This window comes from Bombina bombina, chromosome 4, assembly GCF_027579735.1.
Source record: "Bombina bombina isolate aBomBom1 chromosome 4, aBomBom1.pri, whole genome shotgun sequence".
Lineage (NCBI taxonomy): Eukaryota > Metazoa > Chordata > Amphibia > Anura > Bombinatoridae > Bombina > Bombina bombina.
Genome location: NC_069502.1, coordinates 341004884 through 341026124, shown reverse-complemented (window position 1 = coordinate 341026124; position 21241 = coordinate 341004884). Strand labels below are relative to the sequence as shown.

Below are 21241 nucleotides of genomic sequence, written 5' to 3'. Positions count from 1 at the left end.
CGGATCATGGACCTCTTCAGCCCCCCGCTTGGGCTTGGATCAGGACATCGGAGGAGCTCTTCAGGACGGATCGGTGAACCTGGTATGGTGAAGATAAGGTAGGAAGATCTTCAGGGGCTTAGTGTTAGGTTTATTTAAGGGGGGTTTGGGTTAGATTAGGGGTATGTGGGTGGTGGGTTGTAATGTTGGGGGGGGTATTGTATGTTTTTTTTTTACAGGCAAAAGAGCTGAACTTCTTGGGGCATGTCCCGCAAAGGGCCCTGTTCAGGGCTGGTAAGGTAAAAGAGCTTTGAACTTTAGTAATTTAGAATAGGGTAGGGCATTTTTTATTTTGGGGGTCTTTGTTATTTTATTAGGGGGCTTAGAGTAGGTGTAATTAGTTTAAAATTGTTGTAATATTTTTCTTATGTTTGTAAATATTTTTTTATTTTTTGTAACTTAGTTCTTTTTTATTTTTTGTACTTTAGCTAGTTTATTTAATTGTATTTATTTGTAGGAATTGTATTTAATTAATTTATTGATAGTGTAGTGTTAGGTTAATTGTAGGTAATTGTAGGTAGTTTATTTAATTAATCTAATGATAGTATAGTGTTCGGTTTAATTGTAACTTAGGTTAGGATTTATTTTACAGGTAATTTTGTAATTATTTTAACTAGGTAGCTATTAAATAGTTCTTAACTATTTAATAGCTATTGTACCTGGTTAAAAAAATTACAAAGTTGCCTGTCAAATAAATATTAATCCTAAAATAGCTATAATATAATTATAATTTATATTGTAGCTATATTAGGATTTATTTTACAGGTAAGTATTTATCTTTAAATAGGAATAATTTATTTAATAAGAGATAATTAATTTCGTTAGATGTAAATTATATTTAACTTAGGGGGGTGTTAGTGTTAGGGTTAGACTTAGCTTTAGGGGTTAATACATTTATTAGAATAGCGGTGAGCTGCAGTCGGCAGATTAGGGGTTAATAATTGAAGTTAGGTGTCGGCGATGTTAGGGAGGGCAGATTAGGGGTTAATACTATTTATTATAGGGTTAGTGAGGCGGATTAGGGGTTAATAACTTTATTATAGTAGCGCTCAGGTCCGGTCGGCAGATTAGGGGTTAATAAGTGTAGGCAGGTGGAGGCGACGTTGTGGGGGGCAGATTAGGGGTTAATAAATATAATATAGGGGTCGGCGATGTTAGGGCAGCAGATTAGGGGTACATAGGGATAATGTAAGTAGCGGCGGTTTACGGAGTGGCAGATTAGGGGTTAATAATAATATGCAGGGGTCAGCGATAGCGGGGGCGGCAGATTAGGGGTTAATAAGTGTAAGGTTAGGGGTGTTTAGACTCGGGGTACATGTTAGAGTGTTAGGTGCAGACTTAGAGAGTGTTTCCGCATAGCAAACAATGGGGCTGCGTTAGGAGCTGAACGTGGCTTTTTTGCAGGTGTTAGGTTTTTTTTCAGCTCAAACAGCCCCATTGTTTCCTATGGGGGAATCGTGCACGAGCACGTTTTTGAGGCTGGCCGCTTGCGTAAGCAACTCTGGTATCGAGAGTTGAAGCTGCGTTAAAAATGCTCTACGCTCCTTTTTTGGAGCCTAACGCAGCCTTTATGTGGACTCTCAATACCAGAGTTATTTTCATGGTGCGGCCAGAAAAAAGCCGGCGTTAGTTTTTCGGGTCGTTACCGACAAAACTCCAAATCTAGCCGGTAGTTAGCTGACTATACCGCCATAGCCTACAATGTGAAAACCATAAATGAGATACAACTGACCCCTAGTTTCCACAATCTGGGACTCCCGGGCTGTCTGCGGCCGAGACGGCAAGGGAGTAGTTACATTTTCTTTCCACGTGTTTTTCACTGTAGTTACATTTCCCACAGCCTCTGCCCTATATAGAATATTGCAGATTTGGGGTTTCGGCACAGCATGCCTAGTTCAATCTCTCTAACCTGCCTTGCAGCCTAGCGGCTGTTCTGTGTTATATTCACAATTGATATCAGCACCAGCGTACTCAATAGGTCGCTTATTACTATTCTTGTTAAGATGTGTATTTGTGGTGAGATCCACCACTTACTATTAGTACATTGTTAATTACAATTTTCCCTACATAGATGACTTCCCCCCTTTTTAGGTTCCAACAGTACCCCATATAGTAGCCATAGCTTGGTCATCGGCCCACAAGTGGCCGCTTTTGTTATATAGGGGGTTACATAGAATTACTTGTTAATGATCCACCAAACCAAGCTATACATAACTCTGCTATACGAGTATATTTCACTCTTGTTTCTCTAAAAATTCTTAATATGCTAATCTATAAGAGGGTCCAAAAGTTGCCTACTCATACATTAGGTGGTATATATATCTTTATAAAAAATGAGGTTTATATTAGATTTGCCTATCTTTGATTCTTATGAGGTTATGACAATGTATATGTATATATATATGTATACTGTTTTTACTTGTGTGGGGTGAGCATTGTACCTACATATGTATTAGCACTCTTCATTTTATAGTGTTTTTACTTTTGTGTTAGTATGGCAAATTTTCATCTGCTTTGTAATTGTTTTTCATACCTCAATAAAAATTTTCTTTAAAAAAAACAAAAAAAAACATAGTCACAAACTATACCAAATAGTCTGTTGTGGTTTAGTACAGTTACATTTAAAAATGTATAAATAATGAGGATATATAAATGTGATCAAACAAAAGCATGCATTTTAACAGATTGCAAACAGAAACATAAAAACACTATCACGCTGAAGTACCTGTATAGAAACACTGCAGCTATATACAAACTATGAAATTATAATAGAGAGTTGTAGATCTTTACCTAATGTCTGCTAATAGCTGTTTAAACACTGACTATAAAGTCCTAATATAGCCAATTCTTCCCTGAAATACCAGGCAGTTCCACCATATAGTATCAAACCATTTAACATGAGGTTTTGTAATGGAGCATCTACAGTATGAAAATTATTTTCTACCGTATGATTTGGAGAAATACATCATAAAGAAAACCCAAGTGATAACATAAAAATGAGATCTGCCGAATTATTCTTCCTGATATCCTTTCAAGAGTTTCCATCTATGAATTAATATTTAATATTCTAAACGTGTAATACATGAAAGGAGAAGACATTCCAAATTAATTGTCAAAAGAAAGAAACTGTGCTTATAAATTATCAATTTAAATATTGGGCAAATCACCTTCATCTATGTTCAGGAATTCTTGGTTAAATTCACGATCCCCTGTTTTGTTGTTCACAGATTTCTTGATCTTTACCTAATGTCTGCTAATAGCTGTTTAAACACTGACTATAAAGTCCTAATATAGCCAATTCTTCATGCTGGGAGCATTCTGCAGGGATGGATGTTATTTACTGACGGACCTATAGTTTAGGATTGTTAAAAAGCATCAGTATTTTATATTTTTATACTGTACACAGTAACTATGACAACTGTTGCTATATAGCTTTACCGAGTTTGATTTTATACCCCCTAAATTAAGTGCTAATGGAATGAAATACCCCCAGGTACAGCCTCTTTTAGCCCACTTGTGCCTTCTTAAAGAAGAGATCTTTTCTGCAGTAAATCACTATTCTCCATATAGCCAGACTATCCCTGAAATACCAGGCAGTTCTCATCTGAAAGAACGATTTGTACAGCTAACCCCAGATGTACATTTTGGCCTGTATTAGACTGGGGGACTGTTTTCTATTGGGATACAACAACAAAAGTGCAGTAAGCCATGTTCAAAAGATGTGGTAATAAAAAGCGGGTTTTATATAAAAAAACTATACTGTAATATTGCAAACTCTATATAGAGCAGGAAACAGTAACCGTTCCACCTGCATACGCTCATATCTTTATTTACTGTACACCGCTACCACCTCTATATATTTCACAGTGATTCTAAATAAATGCTAACAGTAATAATTACTTGGCATTATTCGTCCCAATAGGCAGACTTAGAAGACCAATCTTACCGTCTTGCCAGATCTCGAGTTCCTATTTTTGCATGGTGAACACTTTTTTGCTTCTCTTGAGCTTTAATCTTGGGCTTTTCTTCTGCTGGTGTGTATTTGGAGATCTCATTTACCCATTCATCATTAAACTGTGGCGCTTCCTCTGTAAGAGATTTATGCTTAGGAGAGCTCAAGAAGTCTATTCCAAAATGTATATATAGATTGCTGGTTAAAGATGTTTATGTTGCACAGTCCGTCACATAGTTAGGAATTTGCGTATAGCTTGTTACAGTGAAGTAATTTGTTGCAGTATGTTAGGTTAAATGGATACTAAACCCAATTTATTTATTTCATGATTCAGATAGAGCAAGCAATTTTAAGCAAACTTTCTAATTTACTCCTATTATCCATTTTTCTTTGTTCTCTTGCTATCTTTATTTGATAAAGCAAGAATGTAAGCTTAGGAGCCGGCCCATTTTTGGTTCAGAACCTGGGTAGCTCTTGCTGATTGGTGGCTAAATGTAGATAAATGAAGAAAATTGATAATAGGAGTAAATTAGAAAGTTTGCTTAAAATTGCATGCTCTATCTGAATCATGAAATAAAACAATTTGGGTTTAGTATCCCTTTAATTGATGTTAAAAAAGGCACCATATCACAAATCATTCAATAAAGGGATATTAAACCCAATTTGTGATATGGTGCCTTTTTAACATCAATCTGTCAGACATGAAAGGTACAAGCAATTAGCCTAATATTTGTGCTTCATAAGGAAGTGCAGCTTTGGTAGGACAGTGTTTTCATTACTGTATTAACTGTTTTGAGTTTGGTGCTGTAAGTGCATCAGACCTATCAACTTTAAACTTGACTTGTATGCATACTTGTCTTTTATTTATTTCATAATTGTTTTTGATAATGCTATGCCCATTGAATACACATAATCTTATTAACAACATATATTGTAGTACAATGGAGATAAACACCATTTAGTATAAAACCATTTAACATGAGGTTTTGTAATGGAACATCTACAGTATGAAAATTATTTTCTATAGTATGATTTGGAGAAATAAATCATAAAGAAAACCCAAGGGATAACATAAAAATGAGATCTGCCGAATTATTCTTCCTGATATCCTTTCAAGAGTTTCCATTTATGAATTAATATTTAATATTCTAAACGTGTAATACATGAAAGGAGAAGACATTCCAAATTAATTGTCAAAAGAAAGAAACTGTGCTTATAAATTAATTATCAATATAAATATTGGAAAAAATCACCTTCATCTATGTTCAGGAATTCTTGGTTTAATTCACGATCCCCTGTTTTGTTGTTCACAGATTTCTTGATCACATGACCTCGGTCTTTAATGTGATGGCCAATAGCCATTTTTTCAATACCAGTCTCAGAATCTCGAATAGCTTTCTTTGTTTCTTTGATCTGTTTAATAAAAAATGTTTTTCAGTCTCTTTTTTTTAAAAAATCAAAACTATATAGTCATTAACCAAACATAAACAACTTTTAAATATTGCATTACAGGTACAAATCCCCAAATCCAGAAATATTCAGAAATCCTGACTTTCATTAATATTTTTTTTAAAAAATATTAATCAAGTATACTTTTACCTAAAGTAAGTCACATAATTCTCTGTCTGTGCTTTCATGTGTTCTGCTAGTCTTTGTTTATTTAAAACAACTATTATCTTTCTGATTACAGTACTGTACTATCTTTCTGATGGTACTATGTATATTATGACATGTAAATATTGCCCAAATGGCTTAAGAAATTGTTGTTTACACTTGGTCCCATCCTTTCTCCATGATGTCCCATTTTACAGTTGCAAATATACACAAATATTCTGAAATCCAAACTATTCCAAACCTTTTCCGGTCCCAAGCAGTTTGGATAAAGGATTTTGTACTAGGTATATGTATTTGTTATTAAACACTCAATTTTACTAGAACCATGCTATCTATGGCCCAGATTACGAGTTTTGCGTTAGAGGCTATGCGGTGCTAACGAGCAGTTTTCTCTCACCGCTCACTTACCTACAGCGCTGGTATTACGGGTTTTTACAAACCCGTCGTTAAAAGACAAGAAGTGAGTGTTGAGCAAAATTTTGCTCATTACCGCACTCCAATACCAGCGCTGCTTAAGTCAGCGGTGAGCTGGTCGTACGTGCCCGTGCACAATTTCCCCATAGGAATCAACGGGGAGAGCCAGCTGAGAAAAAGTCTAACACCTGCAAAAAAGCAGCGTAAAACTCACTAACTCAGCCCCATTGATTCCTATGGGGAAATAAAATTTATGTCTACACCTAACACCCTAACATGAACCCCGAGTCTAAACATACCTAATCTTACACTTATTAACCCCTAATCTGCCTCCCACGATATCGCTAACACCTGCATTATAATTATTAACCCCAAATCTGCCGCTCCGGACACAGCTGCCATCTACATTATATGTATTAACCCCTAACTGCTGCCCCCAACATCGCCGACACCTACATACTATTTATTAACCCCTAATCTGCTGCCCCCAATGTCGCCGCAACCTACCTACTATTTATTAACCCCTAATCTGCCACCCCCAATGTCGCTGCCACTATATTAAAGTTATTAACCCCTAAACCCAAGTCTAACCCTAACACCCCTAGCTTAAATATAATTACAATAAAACTAAATAAATATTACTATCATTAACTAAATTATTCATATTTAAAACTAAATACTTACCTGTAAAATAAACCCTAAGATAGCTACAATATAACTAATAGTTACATTATATCTAGCTTAGGGTTTATTTTTATTTTACAGGCAAGTTTGTATTTATTTTAACTATGTAGAATAGTTATTAAATAGTTATTAACTATTTAATAACTACCTAGCTAAAATAAATACAAAAGTACCTGTAAAATAAAACCTAACCTAAGTTACACGAACACCTAACACTACACTATAATTAAATAAACTAAATTAAATACAATTACCTAAATTAAATTAAATTAGCTAAAGTACAAAAACAAACAAATTACAGATATTTAAACTAATTACACCTAATCTAATAGCCCTATTAAAATAAAAAAGCCCCCCAAAATAAAAAAAAACCCTAGCCTAAACTACCAATAGCCCTTAAAAGGGCCTTTAGCGGGGCATTGCCCCAAAGTAATCAGCTCTTTTACCTGTAAAAAAAACAACAACAACCCCCCCAACAGTAAAACCCACCACCCACACAACCAACCCCCCAAATAAAATACTATCTAAAAAAACCTGAGCTACCCATTGCCCTGAAAAGGGCATTTGGATGGGCATTGCCCTTAAAAGGGCAGTTAGCTCTATTGCAGCCCAAAGTCCCTAACCTAAAAATAAAACCCACCCAATACATCCTTAAAAAACCTAACACTAACCACCTGAAGATCGACTTACCGGAGAAGTCTTCATCCAAGCCGGGCCGAAGTGGTCCTCCAGACGGGCAGAAGTCTTCATCCAGACGGCATCTTCTTTCTTCATCCATCAGCCAATCAGAATCTAAGGGACGCCATCTTGGATGACGTCACTTAAAGGTGCCTTCATTCAGCTTTAGTCGTTGGATGAAGAGGATGCTCCGCGTCGGATGTCTTGAAGATGAACCCGCTCTGTGCCGGATGGATGAAGATAGAAGATGCCGTCTGGATGAAGACTTCTGCCCATCTGGAGGACCACTTTGCCCGGCTTGGATGAAGACTTCTTACGGCTTCGCTGAGGACTTTGGCCGGCTTGGATGAAGACTTCTCCCGGTAAGTCGATCTTCAGGGGGTTAGTGTTAGGTTTTTTAAGGGTGTATTGGGTGGGTTTTATTTTTAGGTTAGGGACTTTGGGCTGCAATAGAGCTAAATGCCCTTTTAAGGGCAATGCCCATCCAAATGCCCTTTTCAGGGCAATGCAGAGCTTAGGTTTTTTCGATATTATTTTATTTGGGGGCTTGTTTGTGTAGGTGATGGGTTTTACTGTTGGGGGTTGTTTGTATTTTTGTTTTACAGGTAAAAGAGCTGATTACTCAATTAGTTTAAATACCTGTAATTTGTTTATTATTTTCTGTAATTTAGTGTTTGTTTGTTTTTGTACTTTAGCTAATTTAATTTAATTTAGGTAATTGTATTTCATTTAGTTAATTTATTTAACTATAGTGTAGTGTTAAGTGTTAGTGTAACTTAGGTTAGGTTTTATTTTACAGGTACTTTTGTATTTATTTTAGCTAGGTAGTTATTAAATAGTTAATAACTAATAACTATTCTACCTAGTTAAAATAAATACAAACTTGCCTGTAAAATAAAAATAAACCCTAAGATAGCTACAATGTAACTATTAGTTATATTGTAGCTATCTTAGGGTTTATTTTACAGGTAAGTATTTAGTTTTAAATAGGAATAATTTAGTTAATGATAGTAATATTTATTTAGATTTATTGTAATTATATTTAAGTTACAGGGTGTTAGGGTTAGGGTTAGACTTAGGTTTAAGGGTTAATAACTTTAATATAGTGGCGGCGACGTTGGGGGCGGCAGATTAGGGGTTAATAAATAGTATGTAGGTGTCGCGATGTTGGGGGCAGCAGATTAGGGGTTAATACATATAATGTAGGTGGCGGCAGTGTTCGGAACGGCAGATTAGGGGTTAATAATTGTATTATAGTGTTTGCGATGTGGGAGGGCCTCGGTTTAGGGGTTAATAGGTAGTATATGGGTGTTAGTGTACTTTTTAGCACTTTAGTTATGAGTTTTATGTTACGGCGTTGTACAATAAAACTCATAACTACTGACTTCTAAATGCGTTAGGAATCTTGACGGGGTAGGGTGTACCGCTCACTTTTTGTCCTCCCAGGACAGACTCGTAATACCGGCGCTATGGAAGTCCCATAGAAAAAAGACTTTACGAAGTTTACGTAAGTCGTTTTGCGGTAAGGCCAAAGAAGTGTGCGGTGACCCTAAACCTTCAAGATTCATAATACCAGCGGGCGTAAAAAAGCAGCTTTAGGACCTCTTAACGCTGCTTTTTTACCCTAACACACAACTCGTAATCTAGCCGTAAGTTTTTAGCTTGCTAATGAAATACAGGGGAATGCTTGTTACACATTATCCTAGCTTGCCACTTTTTTCTTTACTAAAGTTTTGTGTACAATCCATGTAATAAAAAAAAAAGAAATAAAAAAAGAAAAGAAAGGGTCAAGTCATTTTAAAATGATTTGCAACAAAAACACATAATTAGAAAGACTTAAAGGGACACTCAAGTCAAAATTAAACTTTCACGATTCAGGTAGAGCATGCAATTTTAAACAACTTTCCAATTTACTTACTTTAACAAAATGTACACAGTCTTTTTATATTTACACTTTTTGAGCACCAGCTCCTACTGAGCATGTGCAAAAACTTCACAGAATATACATATATGCATTAATGATTGGCTGATGGCTGTTACATGATACAGGGGGAGTGGAAATAAACATAATTTTGTACTTTGCCGGAAAAGCCCCCAAAATGTATGCTTACCTGATAAATTTATTTTTTTCCGGATATGAAGAGTCCATGACGTCATTCAATTACTAGTGGGAATATCACTCCTGGCCAGCAGGAGGAGGCAAAGAGCACTACAGCAAAGCTGCTAAGTGTCACTCCCCTACCTATAATCCCCAGTCATTCGACCGAAGGGAAATGGAAAAGGAATAACACAAAGGTGTAGAGGTGCCTGAGGTTTAGTAAAAAATAACTGTCTTAATAAAGGGTGGGGTCGTGGACTCTCCATATCCAGAAATAAATAAATTTATCAGGTAAGCATAAATTTTGTTTTGTTTCCTAAGATATGGAGAGTCCAGACATCATTCAATTACTAGTGGGTACCAATACCCAAGCTAGAGGACACAGAATGAGCAGGGAGGGAGAAAAAGACAGGCAGACCTAAACAGAAGGCACCACCGCTTGAAGAACCTTTCTCCAAAAAGAGGCCTCAACCGAGACAAAAGTATCAAATTTGGAAAATTTTGAAAAAGTATGCGGAGAGGACCATATTGCAGCCTTGCAAATCTGTTCCAAAGAAGCTTCATTTTTGAAAACCCAAGAAGAGGAGACAGCCCTAGTGGAATGAGCTGTAATTCTCTGAGGAGGCTGCTTTCCGGCAGTCTCATAAGCAAAACGAATTATACTTCTCAACCAGAGGGAAAGAGAAGTAGCAGTAGCCTTTTGACCCCTACACTTTCCTGAGAAACAAACAAACAGGGTAGAAGACTGGTGAAAATCCTTAGTCGCCTGTAGGTAGAATTTTAGAGCACGCTTAACATCCAAGTTGTGCAACAGACGTTCTTTATGAGAAGAAGGATTGGGACAGAGAGAAGAAACAAAAATTTCCTGATATATCTATCAGAAACCACTTTAGGAAGAAACCCCAATTTAGTACGAAGAACTGCCCTATCCGCATGAAAGATAAGGTAAGGCGAATCACACTGCAAAGCTGAGAGTTCTGAAACTCTCTGAGCAGAAGCGATAGCAATAAGAAACAAAACCTTCCAAGATAGCAACTTAATATCTATGAAATGCATTGGCTCAAACTGAGCCTGCTGCAAAACTTTAAGAACAAGTTTAGGCTCCAAAGAGGAGCAACAGGTTTAAATACAGGCCTGATTCTGACAAAAAGAACATTTGGTGCATCCGCCAGACGCTTGTGTAACAAAATAGATAATGCAGAAATCTGACCTTTCAGAGAACTGACTGACAACCCTTTCTCCAGACCTTCCTGGAGAAAAGACAAAATTCTAGGAATCCTGACCCTACTCCAAAAGTAGCCCTTAGATTCATACCAATAAAGGTATTTACGCCATACCTTATGGTAAATTTTTTGAGTAACAGGCTTGCAAGCCTGGATCATGGTCTCAATGACCAACTCAGAAAATCCACGCTTATACTGAACTAAGCGTTCAATCTCCAAGCAGTCAGCTTCAGAGAAACGAGATTTGGATGGAGGAATAGACCCTGAGTTAGAAGGTCCTTCCACAGAGGCAACCTCCAAGGTGGCCAAGATGACATCTTCACTAGGTCTACATACCAGATCCTGCGAGGCCATGCAGGAGCTATTAGAATAACCAATGCTCTCTCCTGTTTGATAGAGCAATAACTCGTGGAAGGAGCGCAAAATGGAGGAAATAGGTATGCAAGACTGAAATCCTAAGGAACCGTCAGAGCATCTATCAGAGTGGCCTGAGGATCTCTTGACCTTGAGCCGTACCTTGGAAGCTTGGCATTCTGCCGAGACGCCATCAGATCCAACTCCGGCACCCCCCATTTGAGGGTTAACCTGGAGAACACCTACGGATGGAGAGCCCACTCCCCAGGATGAAATGTCTGTCTGCTCAGGAAATCCGCTTCCCAGTTGTCCACTCCAGGAATGTGGATGACAGATAAACAATTGTGAGATTCCGCCCACTGAATAATCCGTGCCACCTCCTTCATGGCGAAGGAACTCCGAGTTCCTCCCTGGTGGTTGATGTAAGCCACTAAGGTGGTGATGTCCGACTGAAACTTGATAAACTGGGTTAAGGACAATTGAGGCCAAGCCAATGAGAGCATTGTAAATCGCTCTCAATTCCAAGATGTTTATGGGGAGAGCAGACTCCTCCCGAGTCCATAGTCCCTTTAAAGAGTCCCAGGCTGCTTTCCAGCCTAGCAGGCTGGCGTACGTGGTCACAATCACCCAGGAAGGTCTCCAGAAGCATGTGCCCTAAGACAGATGGTCCTGAGAAAGCCCCCATGGGAGAGAGTCTCTTGTGAACTGGTCTAGATCCATCCTCTGAGACAGATCCGAATGGTCTCTGTTCCATTGTCTGAGAATGCATAATTGCAGAGCTCTCAAATGGAATCGAGCAAAGGGAATGATATCCATAGAAGCGACCATCAGACCAATTACCTCCATACATGGAACCACTGATGACCGAACAGTAGACTGTAGAGAGAGGCAAGAGGAGCGAATTCCGGATTTTCTGACCTCCGTCAGAAAAATTTTCATAGATAGAGAATCTATTATGGTCCCTAAGAAAACCACCCATGTAGCTGGATCAAGAAAACTCTTTTCCAGATTCACTTTCCAACCGTGGGAACGTAGAAAAAACTACAAGATCTTTGTATGAGAGTTTGCTTGTTGAAAAGATGGTGCCTGAACCAATATGTCATCCAGGTAGGGTGCCACTGCAGTTGCCCGAGACCTGATCACTGCCAAGAGAGCTCCCAGAACCTTTGAGAAAATTCTGGGAGCTGTGGCAAGGCCAAACGAAAGAGCCACAAACTTAAAGTGTTTGTCTAGAAAGGCAAATCTCAGGAATTTGTGATGATCCCTGTGGATGGGAACATGAAGACATGCGTCCTTCAGGTCTATGGTCCTCATGAACTGACCCTCTTGGACCAAAGGAAGAATGGAACAAATGGTTTCCATTTTGAAGGACGGTACCCTGAGAAACTTGTTGAGGCACTTTAGGTCTAAAATGGATAAAAAAGTTCCATCTTTTTTGGGCACCTCAAACAGATTTTAATAGAATCCTAGACTCTGCTCCCTTACTGGAACTTAAACAATCACTTCCAGGGAGGAAAGGTCCTGAATGCAGTTCAAGAATGCCTCTCTTTTTTACCTGGTCTGCAGATAATCTTAAGAGGTGGAATCTGCCCCTGGGAGGGAACGTTTTGAATTCTATTTTGTAACCCTGAGATACTATGTCCACAGCCCAAGGATCTGGGACATCTTGTCTTCATGGTGACTTAGACTCAGCTGAGGTTTTCTTTGATTGCTTCCCCTTATTCCAAGACTGATTGGGCTTCCAAGAAGACTTGGACTGCTCCTGCTTGGAAGAGGGAGAGGTAGACTATTGACCTATGAAGTTACAAAAGGAACGGAAATTACTTTGACATCCTTTGAGTCTGTTCTTCTTGTCTTGCGGTAGAAAAGACCCTTTTCCACCAGTAATATCAGAAATTGTTTCTGCCAGACCAGGTCCGAACAAGGTCTTACCCTTGTAAGGAAGCGCCAGAAGCTTGGACTTCGAGGTAACATCAACTGACCAAGATTTTAGCCACAATGCCCTGCGGGCTAGGACAGTGAAGCCAGACATCTTGGCTCCCAGTCTAATAACTTGTATTAGCATCAGAAAGAAAAGGAATTGGCTAGTTTGAGAGCCTTAATCCTATCTTGTATTTCCTCTAAAGGAGTCTCTACTAAAATTGATTCAGATAAGGCATCGCACCAATAAGATGCTGCAATTGGTACTGTGGTAATACAAAGTGCAGGTTGCCATTGAAGACCTTGATGAACATACATCTTCTTCAAATAAGCTTCCAGCTTTTTGTCCATGGGATCCTTTAAGGAGCAGCTATCCTCTATAGGTATTGAAGTTCTCTTAGCCAGAGTAGAAATAGCCCCTTCTACTTTAGGCACCGTACGCAAAGAATCTTTAATGGAGTCAGCAACAGGAAACATCTTTTTAAATACGGGATATGGAGAGAAAGGAATGGAAAAAGAGACAGGGAATCCGGAATAGTAGCCAATGTCAATAGTGTTCTTTAATTCAGCAGATGATAGATACGTACAGCAGCTTCATATATCAAAAATAGAAAGGAATTGAAAGTAATCCCTGGATTCTCCCGTTTCTTGTGAAATAATCTCTGTCACACGGTCTGGGACAGGAAAAACTTCCACTGAGGAAGGAACATCATAGTATTTATTAAGTTTACTAGACTTCTTAGGGTTGACAACGACAGAAGTATCAGAGTTGTCGAAAGTAGCCAATACCTCTTTTAACAGTACACAAAGGTGTTCAAGCTTAAATCTGAAGATTACTTCTTCAGTATCAGATGAAGGAATAATACTGTCTGAATCTGAGATTTCACCTTCAGAGGCTACTGACGTAACCTCCTCATCAGACTTATGAGGGAGGGCAATCTGCGTAGCAGTAGGTGGAACAGAAACCTTACTATCTGAATGTCTAATTTTCGTCTTGCGTTTTCCCTGCATAGGAAAAGCAGATAATGCCACAGATACCGCAGAAGATACCTGTGCAGCAAAATCTGCAGGCAAATAAACTCCTTCAGGAGGCTGAGAGGAACTGCAGGGTATGTGACGCCATAGAGGCATGAGACGTTTGAGAAGAAAGCTGTGGTATTGCCTGAACAGCATCATCCTGAGAGACATTGGGCTCAGCGGGCAACAATTTATCTTTAAATTGAAGTGTTCTAGCTAAGCATGCAGCACAGAATTGCATAGGCAAAACAATGTGTGCCTCTAGGCATAACAAGCATTTGTCAAAAGACAGAGTCTTCCATGTCCATAATACTATATAAAAAATATCCCAAATTGTAGATTTTTTTTTAAATACACTGTCACTTTTAAGAATTTTTAATACCACAGCCACTTAACGTTATGCAAAAATTATTTAAAATAATAAACTTATCAGGCCCCATACACCTCAGACAGGCTGAGGTGCCTTACCGTAACACTTATACACAATTTGGCTGCCAGAAGTCTCTAAAACAATCGTATAGTAGATCGACACTGAAGAGACTGAAATTTAATGATGCCACTCCGCTCTGTGAATATTCGACAGCAGAGAGAAGTCACATGACCAGCAGAAAGAGGAAACTACGCAGCAAGTAAAAGGCCCGCGTTTCCCTCTGCCTACAACACCGGAGCTAAATTTGCACAAACGCTCAAGCAGTCTGTCAGTTGGCCTGTTCTAGCTAAGCAAGCAAAGAAAACCAACTGCCAAATTTTAAGTTTATACATAAATCCCTGTATAAAACATAAGCCCCACACACATACTAATAAAGTATTTCAACAAAATTAGCACAAAGAGGAAAAACATCCCAATAAAGGGAAGATTAACCCCTAGTCTTAACATACATAATGTGCCTGCCCACTGCCAAAGAAAATCCTGTATAAAGGATTTTAAAAATGTCCCCATCTACTACATATGAAATATTCTTCTGAAGTGCAAGTCTCCAAGACCTAGAAGACAAAAGCACTTACCTGTAGTCTAGCTGTCCGGCAGCAAGACAGTTCACAAGGCGTGAAAGGACACATACTCCTTACAGAGACCTGTAGAAAAAGAAAGAACAGAGTAACCAACTCTGACTTTCTGTACCATGGGCAGCAATGTGTTAGGAAACAAAGCAAGGACTACCTCACAACTTCCTAACTACTTAAAAGCCACCACTACTCTACTGAAGAGATTGACGTAGACTCAGCTAAACCCAAATCCTTGCTTGCAGGGAAAAGTACCCAAAAAAGGAATTAATTTCTTCAGACACGAAACTTCACCTCCTCCATTGACAGAGGCAAAGAGAATGACTGGGGATTATGGGTAGGGGAGTGACACTTAACAGCTTTGCTGTGGTGCTCTTTGCCTCTTCCTGCTGGCCAGGAGTGATATCCCCACTAGTAATTGAATGACGTTGTGGACTCTCCATATCTTAGGGAAGAAATCTACTACTCATTTTAAGTTCAGACTAAGTGCTATTGTATTGTCTTTTTATCATGCATTTGTTGATTAAGTACTACTACTACTGCATTTACTGGTCCTTTAAAGGGTCATACTATTTAAAAAAAAATTGCAATATAAAAAGTGTACTAGTGTCTTTTTTAAATGAGCATTCAGGTTTTTTTATTATATTGCAGCAGTCGAGGAGTGTATTGAAATAAGGGCGCATGCATTATCATTGTGAACTGTTGGCTGTGCAGAAGCTTTATTCAGCCAAGTGCTATACATCTAATCAGTGATGTCACAGGCGGTTCAGTGTGCATATGTGTCCCTAATGCATCCTAACCAAATGCAGGTTTTCTGAGCCACCTAGGTTGAGTATTTAGAGAAAGGATTGTAAAGGTTGCTATCTTCAGACAGGCGCAATTAATAAACAGCATGTCTGTACCAATATTACAAACATTGGAAAAAACCTTGTCAGAGTACTCAGTAGAGTAATAGATTACACCTTTAAAATCAGTTTTATATCCTTTCAAATGCTTAGTTATGGCTGCATTAACAATGACCATTTTTAGCGCAATTTAAATATGTTCTACTGAAAACATTGATTCATAATTAAGGTGTTCTGAGTTTTTTACGGAAATGTATTAAATGACCTTCGACATTTTACGTTTCTTTAACACAAAAGTTGTCATGTCTTAATGTCCCAAAATATGATATTACCAATGCGCAGGATCAAAAACGACATAAATGGTAATAAATTAACATTCATGTACAAAATACAAATAACCCCTTTAAATATTTTTTTAATAAGGAACATTATCATCTCAAAACCTAATCTAAATAGAACATGTAAAGCTTTCAACAGTCTTCCGAAAAAAAAACAAAAAAAAAACTATTATTAATTATGCATCACTATTTAAAAAACAAAAACAAAAGCTAATTACTGAGCTAACATGTTGATTGACTGGAAACTCTTGGCACTTGCTGTATTCGTTGTTATATTATTAGAGACGTTTGATAATCAAATGCCTCTATCACTGTGCTATTTTCAGGAAGCAGTTTTACTGCATGAATAGAAATAGATGTGAACCCAGTTCCAGGGTTCAAATTTACATTTGTTAATAGCATCAAATACAACAGCTGCAAAGAAGCCAGCTAAAGGACATCTTTAAATGGATGCTATCATTACCTAAATTACCATAAGTAGAATACATTCATAAAAAAAAAAGATATATATATATATACTGTATATATACACACACACACATACATTTAAACTTATATACATACACACATATATATACACACTCTATGTACATACAATTACAATTCAAGGTTTAGGCAAAACTATTTTCCAAACTCAGATTTTAATTAAAGTCAACAAAGATAATTGCATATTAACATGAAATTATGCATATTTTTTTATATATACTGTATATTATGTATTTTACTCCAGTTGAAACCTCAGTCATAAATAATGGTAAACAAATAATTTTCAGGACTACTTAGAGTAGTTTGCTACTTCGTATTCCAATAAAATTTTCCCATCATGCTACAGTAAACATAGAGGGCCTGATGATAAAAATTTGCCAGCATTGAGAGAGATACCTCACAAACACCTACATTACAAGTTTTTAAAAAGCCGGCTTGTGCGTGCGATATGGCTGCGTTGAGCTCCATACCGCACAAAATCCAAGCGCTGCTTTGACGTGCTTGTGCACGCTTACCCCATAGACATCAATGGGGAGAGAGTGTCAGAATAAAACCTAACGCCTGAGATAGCGGAATGAAAAGCTCTGTAACACAGCCCCATTGAGGACTATGGGAAAAAAGTTACGTTTAAATACCCTAACATAAACCCCTCGTCTAAACATCCCTAATCTGCTGCTCCCAACATCGCAGACACCTACATAATGTTATTAACCCCTAAGCTGCAGCTCCCGATATCGCTGCCACCGAAATAAAATCTATTAACCCCTAATCTGCCGCTCCTCATATTGCCACCACTATACTAAAGTTTTTAACCCCTATTCCCCCACACCCCAACATATGCCACACAATAATAAAGATATTAACCCCTATTCTGCCGCTCCCCGACATCCCCGCTCTAAATAAAGCTATTAACCCCTAAACCTCTGACCTCCCACATCACTACCACTAAATAAACCTATTAACCCTTAAACCGCCAGCCCCCCACATAGCAACAACCGAAATTAAACTATTAACCCCTAAACCTAACCCTCCCTAACTTTAACGTTAAGGGCAATGCCCAAACAAATGCCCTTTTCAGGGCAATGGGTAGATTAGGTTTTACTTTATTTTTATTTTGTTGGTTTGGGGGGTGGGGGTTTGTATACTGTTAGGGGGTGTTTGTTTTTCTTTTGTAGGAAAAGAGCTGATTTATTTAGGGCAATGGCCTACAAAAGGCCCTTGGTAGTTTATTATAGATTAGGGTTTTTTATGTTAGGGTGGGTTTTTTTTTGTTTTTTTTAAACAGGTTATTAAAATAGGAATAATTTTTATTATTTTGGATAATTTTGTTTGTTATTTTTTGTAATTTTTTTTTTGTAATGGTAGGTTTTAGTGTAAGGCAGCTTAGGTTTTATTTCACAGGTAAGTTTGTATTTATTTTAACTAGGTAGTTAGTAAATAGTTAATAACTATTTACTAACTAGTCTACCTAGTTAAAATAAATACAAACTTACCTGTGAAATAAAAATAAAACCTAAGTTAGCTACAATATAACTATTAGTTATATTGTAGCTAGCTTAGGTTTTATTTCACAGGTACGTATGTATTTAGTTTAAATAAGTATTATTTAGTTAATAATTGTAACTTTATTTTAGCTTTATTTTAATTATGTTAAAGTTAGGGGGTGTTAGGGTTAGGTTTAGGGGTTAATAGTTTAATTTAGGTTGTTGCAATGTGGGGGGCTGGCGTTTAAGGGTTTATTTAGTGGTAGTGATGTGGGAGGCCAGAGGTTTAGGGGTTAATAACTTTATTTAGTGGCGGCGATGTCGGGAAGCGGCGGAATAGGGGTTAATATCTTTAATATAGTGTGGGTGATGTTGGGATGCGGGGGAATAGAAGTTAATAACTTTAGTATAGTGGCGACGTTGTAGGGGAGCGGCGGAATAGGGGTTAATAAATGTTATTAGTGGAGGCGATGTCGGGAGCGGCAGATTAGGGGTTAATAACTTTAAAATAGTGTTTTGCGATGCGGGAGGGCCTCGGTTTAGGAGTTAATAGGTAGTTTTTGGGTGTTAGTGTACTTTGTAACACTTTAGTTATTAGTTTTATGTAACAGTTTTGTTGCATAAAACTCTTAACTACTGCTCTCAGATGGCGGTACGAAACTTGTCGTTATAGGGCGTAACGCAAGCTTTTTAGCCTCAAACTTCTAATGGCAGCACTATGGAAGTCCAATGAAAACACATCATTTTTTTGAGCGTTGGACTGATGTTGCGTTACAGGCTAAAAGGCTTGCGGTACAGCTATACCAACAAGACTTGTAATGGCTGCATTGCTGTTTTAACGCGTTAAAACATGAACGCACAACTCGTTATCTAACTGCAAATGTTTTAGATTTTTGAGCATTATTTTGTATTCGATTTGTCTCTCCTTCACATCCAGAACCCTGCATAACGAGATAAATAGTTCAAGCTACAATTTGCATTTCTAAAATTATTGTAGGAACTGCACAGTACTGACAATACCTCTTAGATAATTTCACCAGACCAGAGAGCTTTAGATCAATCGAGCCACTAGTGAGAACTAGAAGAGCTGAAATAACTAAACCGAGTTGTCTCGTCTCATGATTCGACTGAAAAGTGAAACTGAAAACAACTGAAATACATGTTCAGAGAAAAATTCAAAATGGATAATGTGTATGAGTTTGTGTAGAAAAACTTTATTTGAATTTACTGTGACACCACATCATAAAATAAATGTAGATGTCCAGGGGCGTATTATGGCCTAGGCCAACAAGGCCGGTGCCTAGGGCAGCAGATTTGGAAGGGGCAGCACATCTGCCCTATCCTCTCTCTAAAAGCCTGCAAACAGGACAGTGAGAGATAAAGTGCAGACTTTTATAGCGAAGACAAGACACGTGCGCTGATTAAGGTCGCTCTGCACAGGCAGTGCTCCTTTAAACCATTGCTTCATTTGGAGCTGCAAGCATTTTTGCAGTGGAAGCGTTCTTGGTAAGAAACTTGCCCGGGGATATGCTTACAAGGTAAGGCTGGAGGAGAAGACCTTGTGCCGATATGCTGCCTCCCCTTGTCTGCTGTGGTGAGTCTGTGAGCGCAGTGCTTATTGCAGGTCTTAGTAACTAACAGACTGGATGCGCCGGTGCACTGCTTAGATCAGCTTGTGATGTCTAATCATGAACTCTAATACCTAGCTTTCTCTGCATTCATGAACCCACTGAGTAAATAGTAAACAGACACTTAAAATGTTTCATTACTTGAAGGATGGTAATTACTGTATGTTGTTGCATGTGATTGTCTCAAAGTGTATTCTTCTTTCCCTCCCTTCCTCTTCTTTCTATTTCTCCCTCCCTTCCACAACTCCCTTCCTCCCACAACTCACTCCCCTCCCTCAACTCACTCCCTTCTTTCCCTCCCTCCCTTCTTTCACTTTCTTTCTTTCTTTCTTTCCCTCCCTTCCTCTTCTTTCTATTTCTCCCTCCCTTCCTCAACTCCCTCCCACAACTCACTCCCCTCCCTCAACTCACTCCCTTCTTTCCCACCCTCCCTTCTTTCACTCCTTTCTTTCTTTCTTTCTTTCTTTCTTTCTTTCTTTCTTTCTTTCCTTCCCTTCCTCTTCTATCTCTTCTTTCTATTTCTCCCTCCCTTCCTCAACTCCCTTCCTCCCACAACTCACTCACTCCCTTCTTTCCCTTCCTCCCTCCCTTCTTTCTTTCCCTCCCCTTTTTCTCCTCTCCCTCCCCACTTTTTTCTTCTTCTCTCTCTCTCTCCCTCCCTTCTTTCCTTTCCCTCCCTTTTCCCCCCTCCCCTTCTTTTCTCTCCCTTCTCTAAGGGAGAAAATGGTATGAGATGCATGCAATTCAACCCACCTGTATGTAAGTGTTTTGCTAGTCCATGTTCTTTTGAATTGTTAAAAAAAAAAAGAAGAACAAAACCTAAATACGCCACTGTAGATGTCTTAACCCAGCTCTTGTCAAATCCTGTGAGCCAGAAGGCCATGGCTCTTGATATTTTGCTTATGTCTGGGATTATTAGTATAAAATTGGCTCCTCAATTTGATATACTTTTTTCAACCCATGGCTTAAACTGTATGAAACCAACAAAGGTGGGATAAATACATGTGAAGTTTCATGAAGGAAGTGTATAAATTCAATGAAAGCCTCTCACAAGTCTGGCAAACACCTGCATGTTAGAACGTAGGATTATTTTTGTATTTCATGCAAACCCTTAGAAGCTGTGTAATAGTAGACACTAAATGAATGACCTAAAGATAAAAAATACATTTTAAATCTAAAATTATAAATTGACTATAGCTATTATGTGTGGAAACAGAAAACCATGGGGTATATTTATGAAGCAGCGGATGCTGCTTATTCTGCGCAAACCTTCCGGCTCATTGAAAATGTAAGTTAAGAAGCAGCGGTCCTTAAATCATCCGCCACCTCTAAGCAATCACTGTATCCGATTGGGATGATTGACACCACCTGATGGCGGCGATTCTCTGTGAATGTGCAGGAGGTGGCATTGCACAAGCATTTCACTAGAAATGCTTGTGCAATGTTAAATACCAACAGCGTATGC

At 38.3% G+C, this 21241-nt stretch overlaps 1 protein-coding gene across 3 annotated transcripts in view; it reads right to left on the bottom strand.

Annotated features, from left to right (window-relative positions):
- The window catches only part of MLF1 (myeloid leukemia factor 1), a 96616-nt gene that overhangs the window by 30466 nt on the left and 44909 nt on the right, over positions 1-21241 (bottom strand). For all 3 annotated transcript variants that reach the window (XM_053710088.1, XM_053710089.1, XM_053710090.1), the window contains 2 exons: positions 5245-5404; positions 3986-4127 (listed from right to left, as the gene is read on the bottom strand). In XM_053710088.1, coding sequence (XP_053566063.1) covers positions 3986-4127; positions 5245-5404 — 302 coding nt within the window. The remainder of the gene's footprint in view (positions 1-3985; positions 4128-5244; positions 5405-21241) is intronic.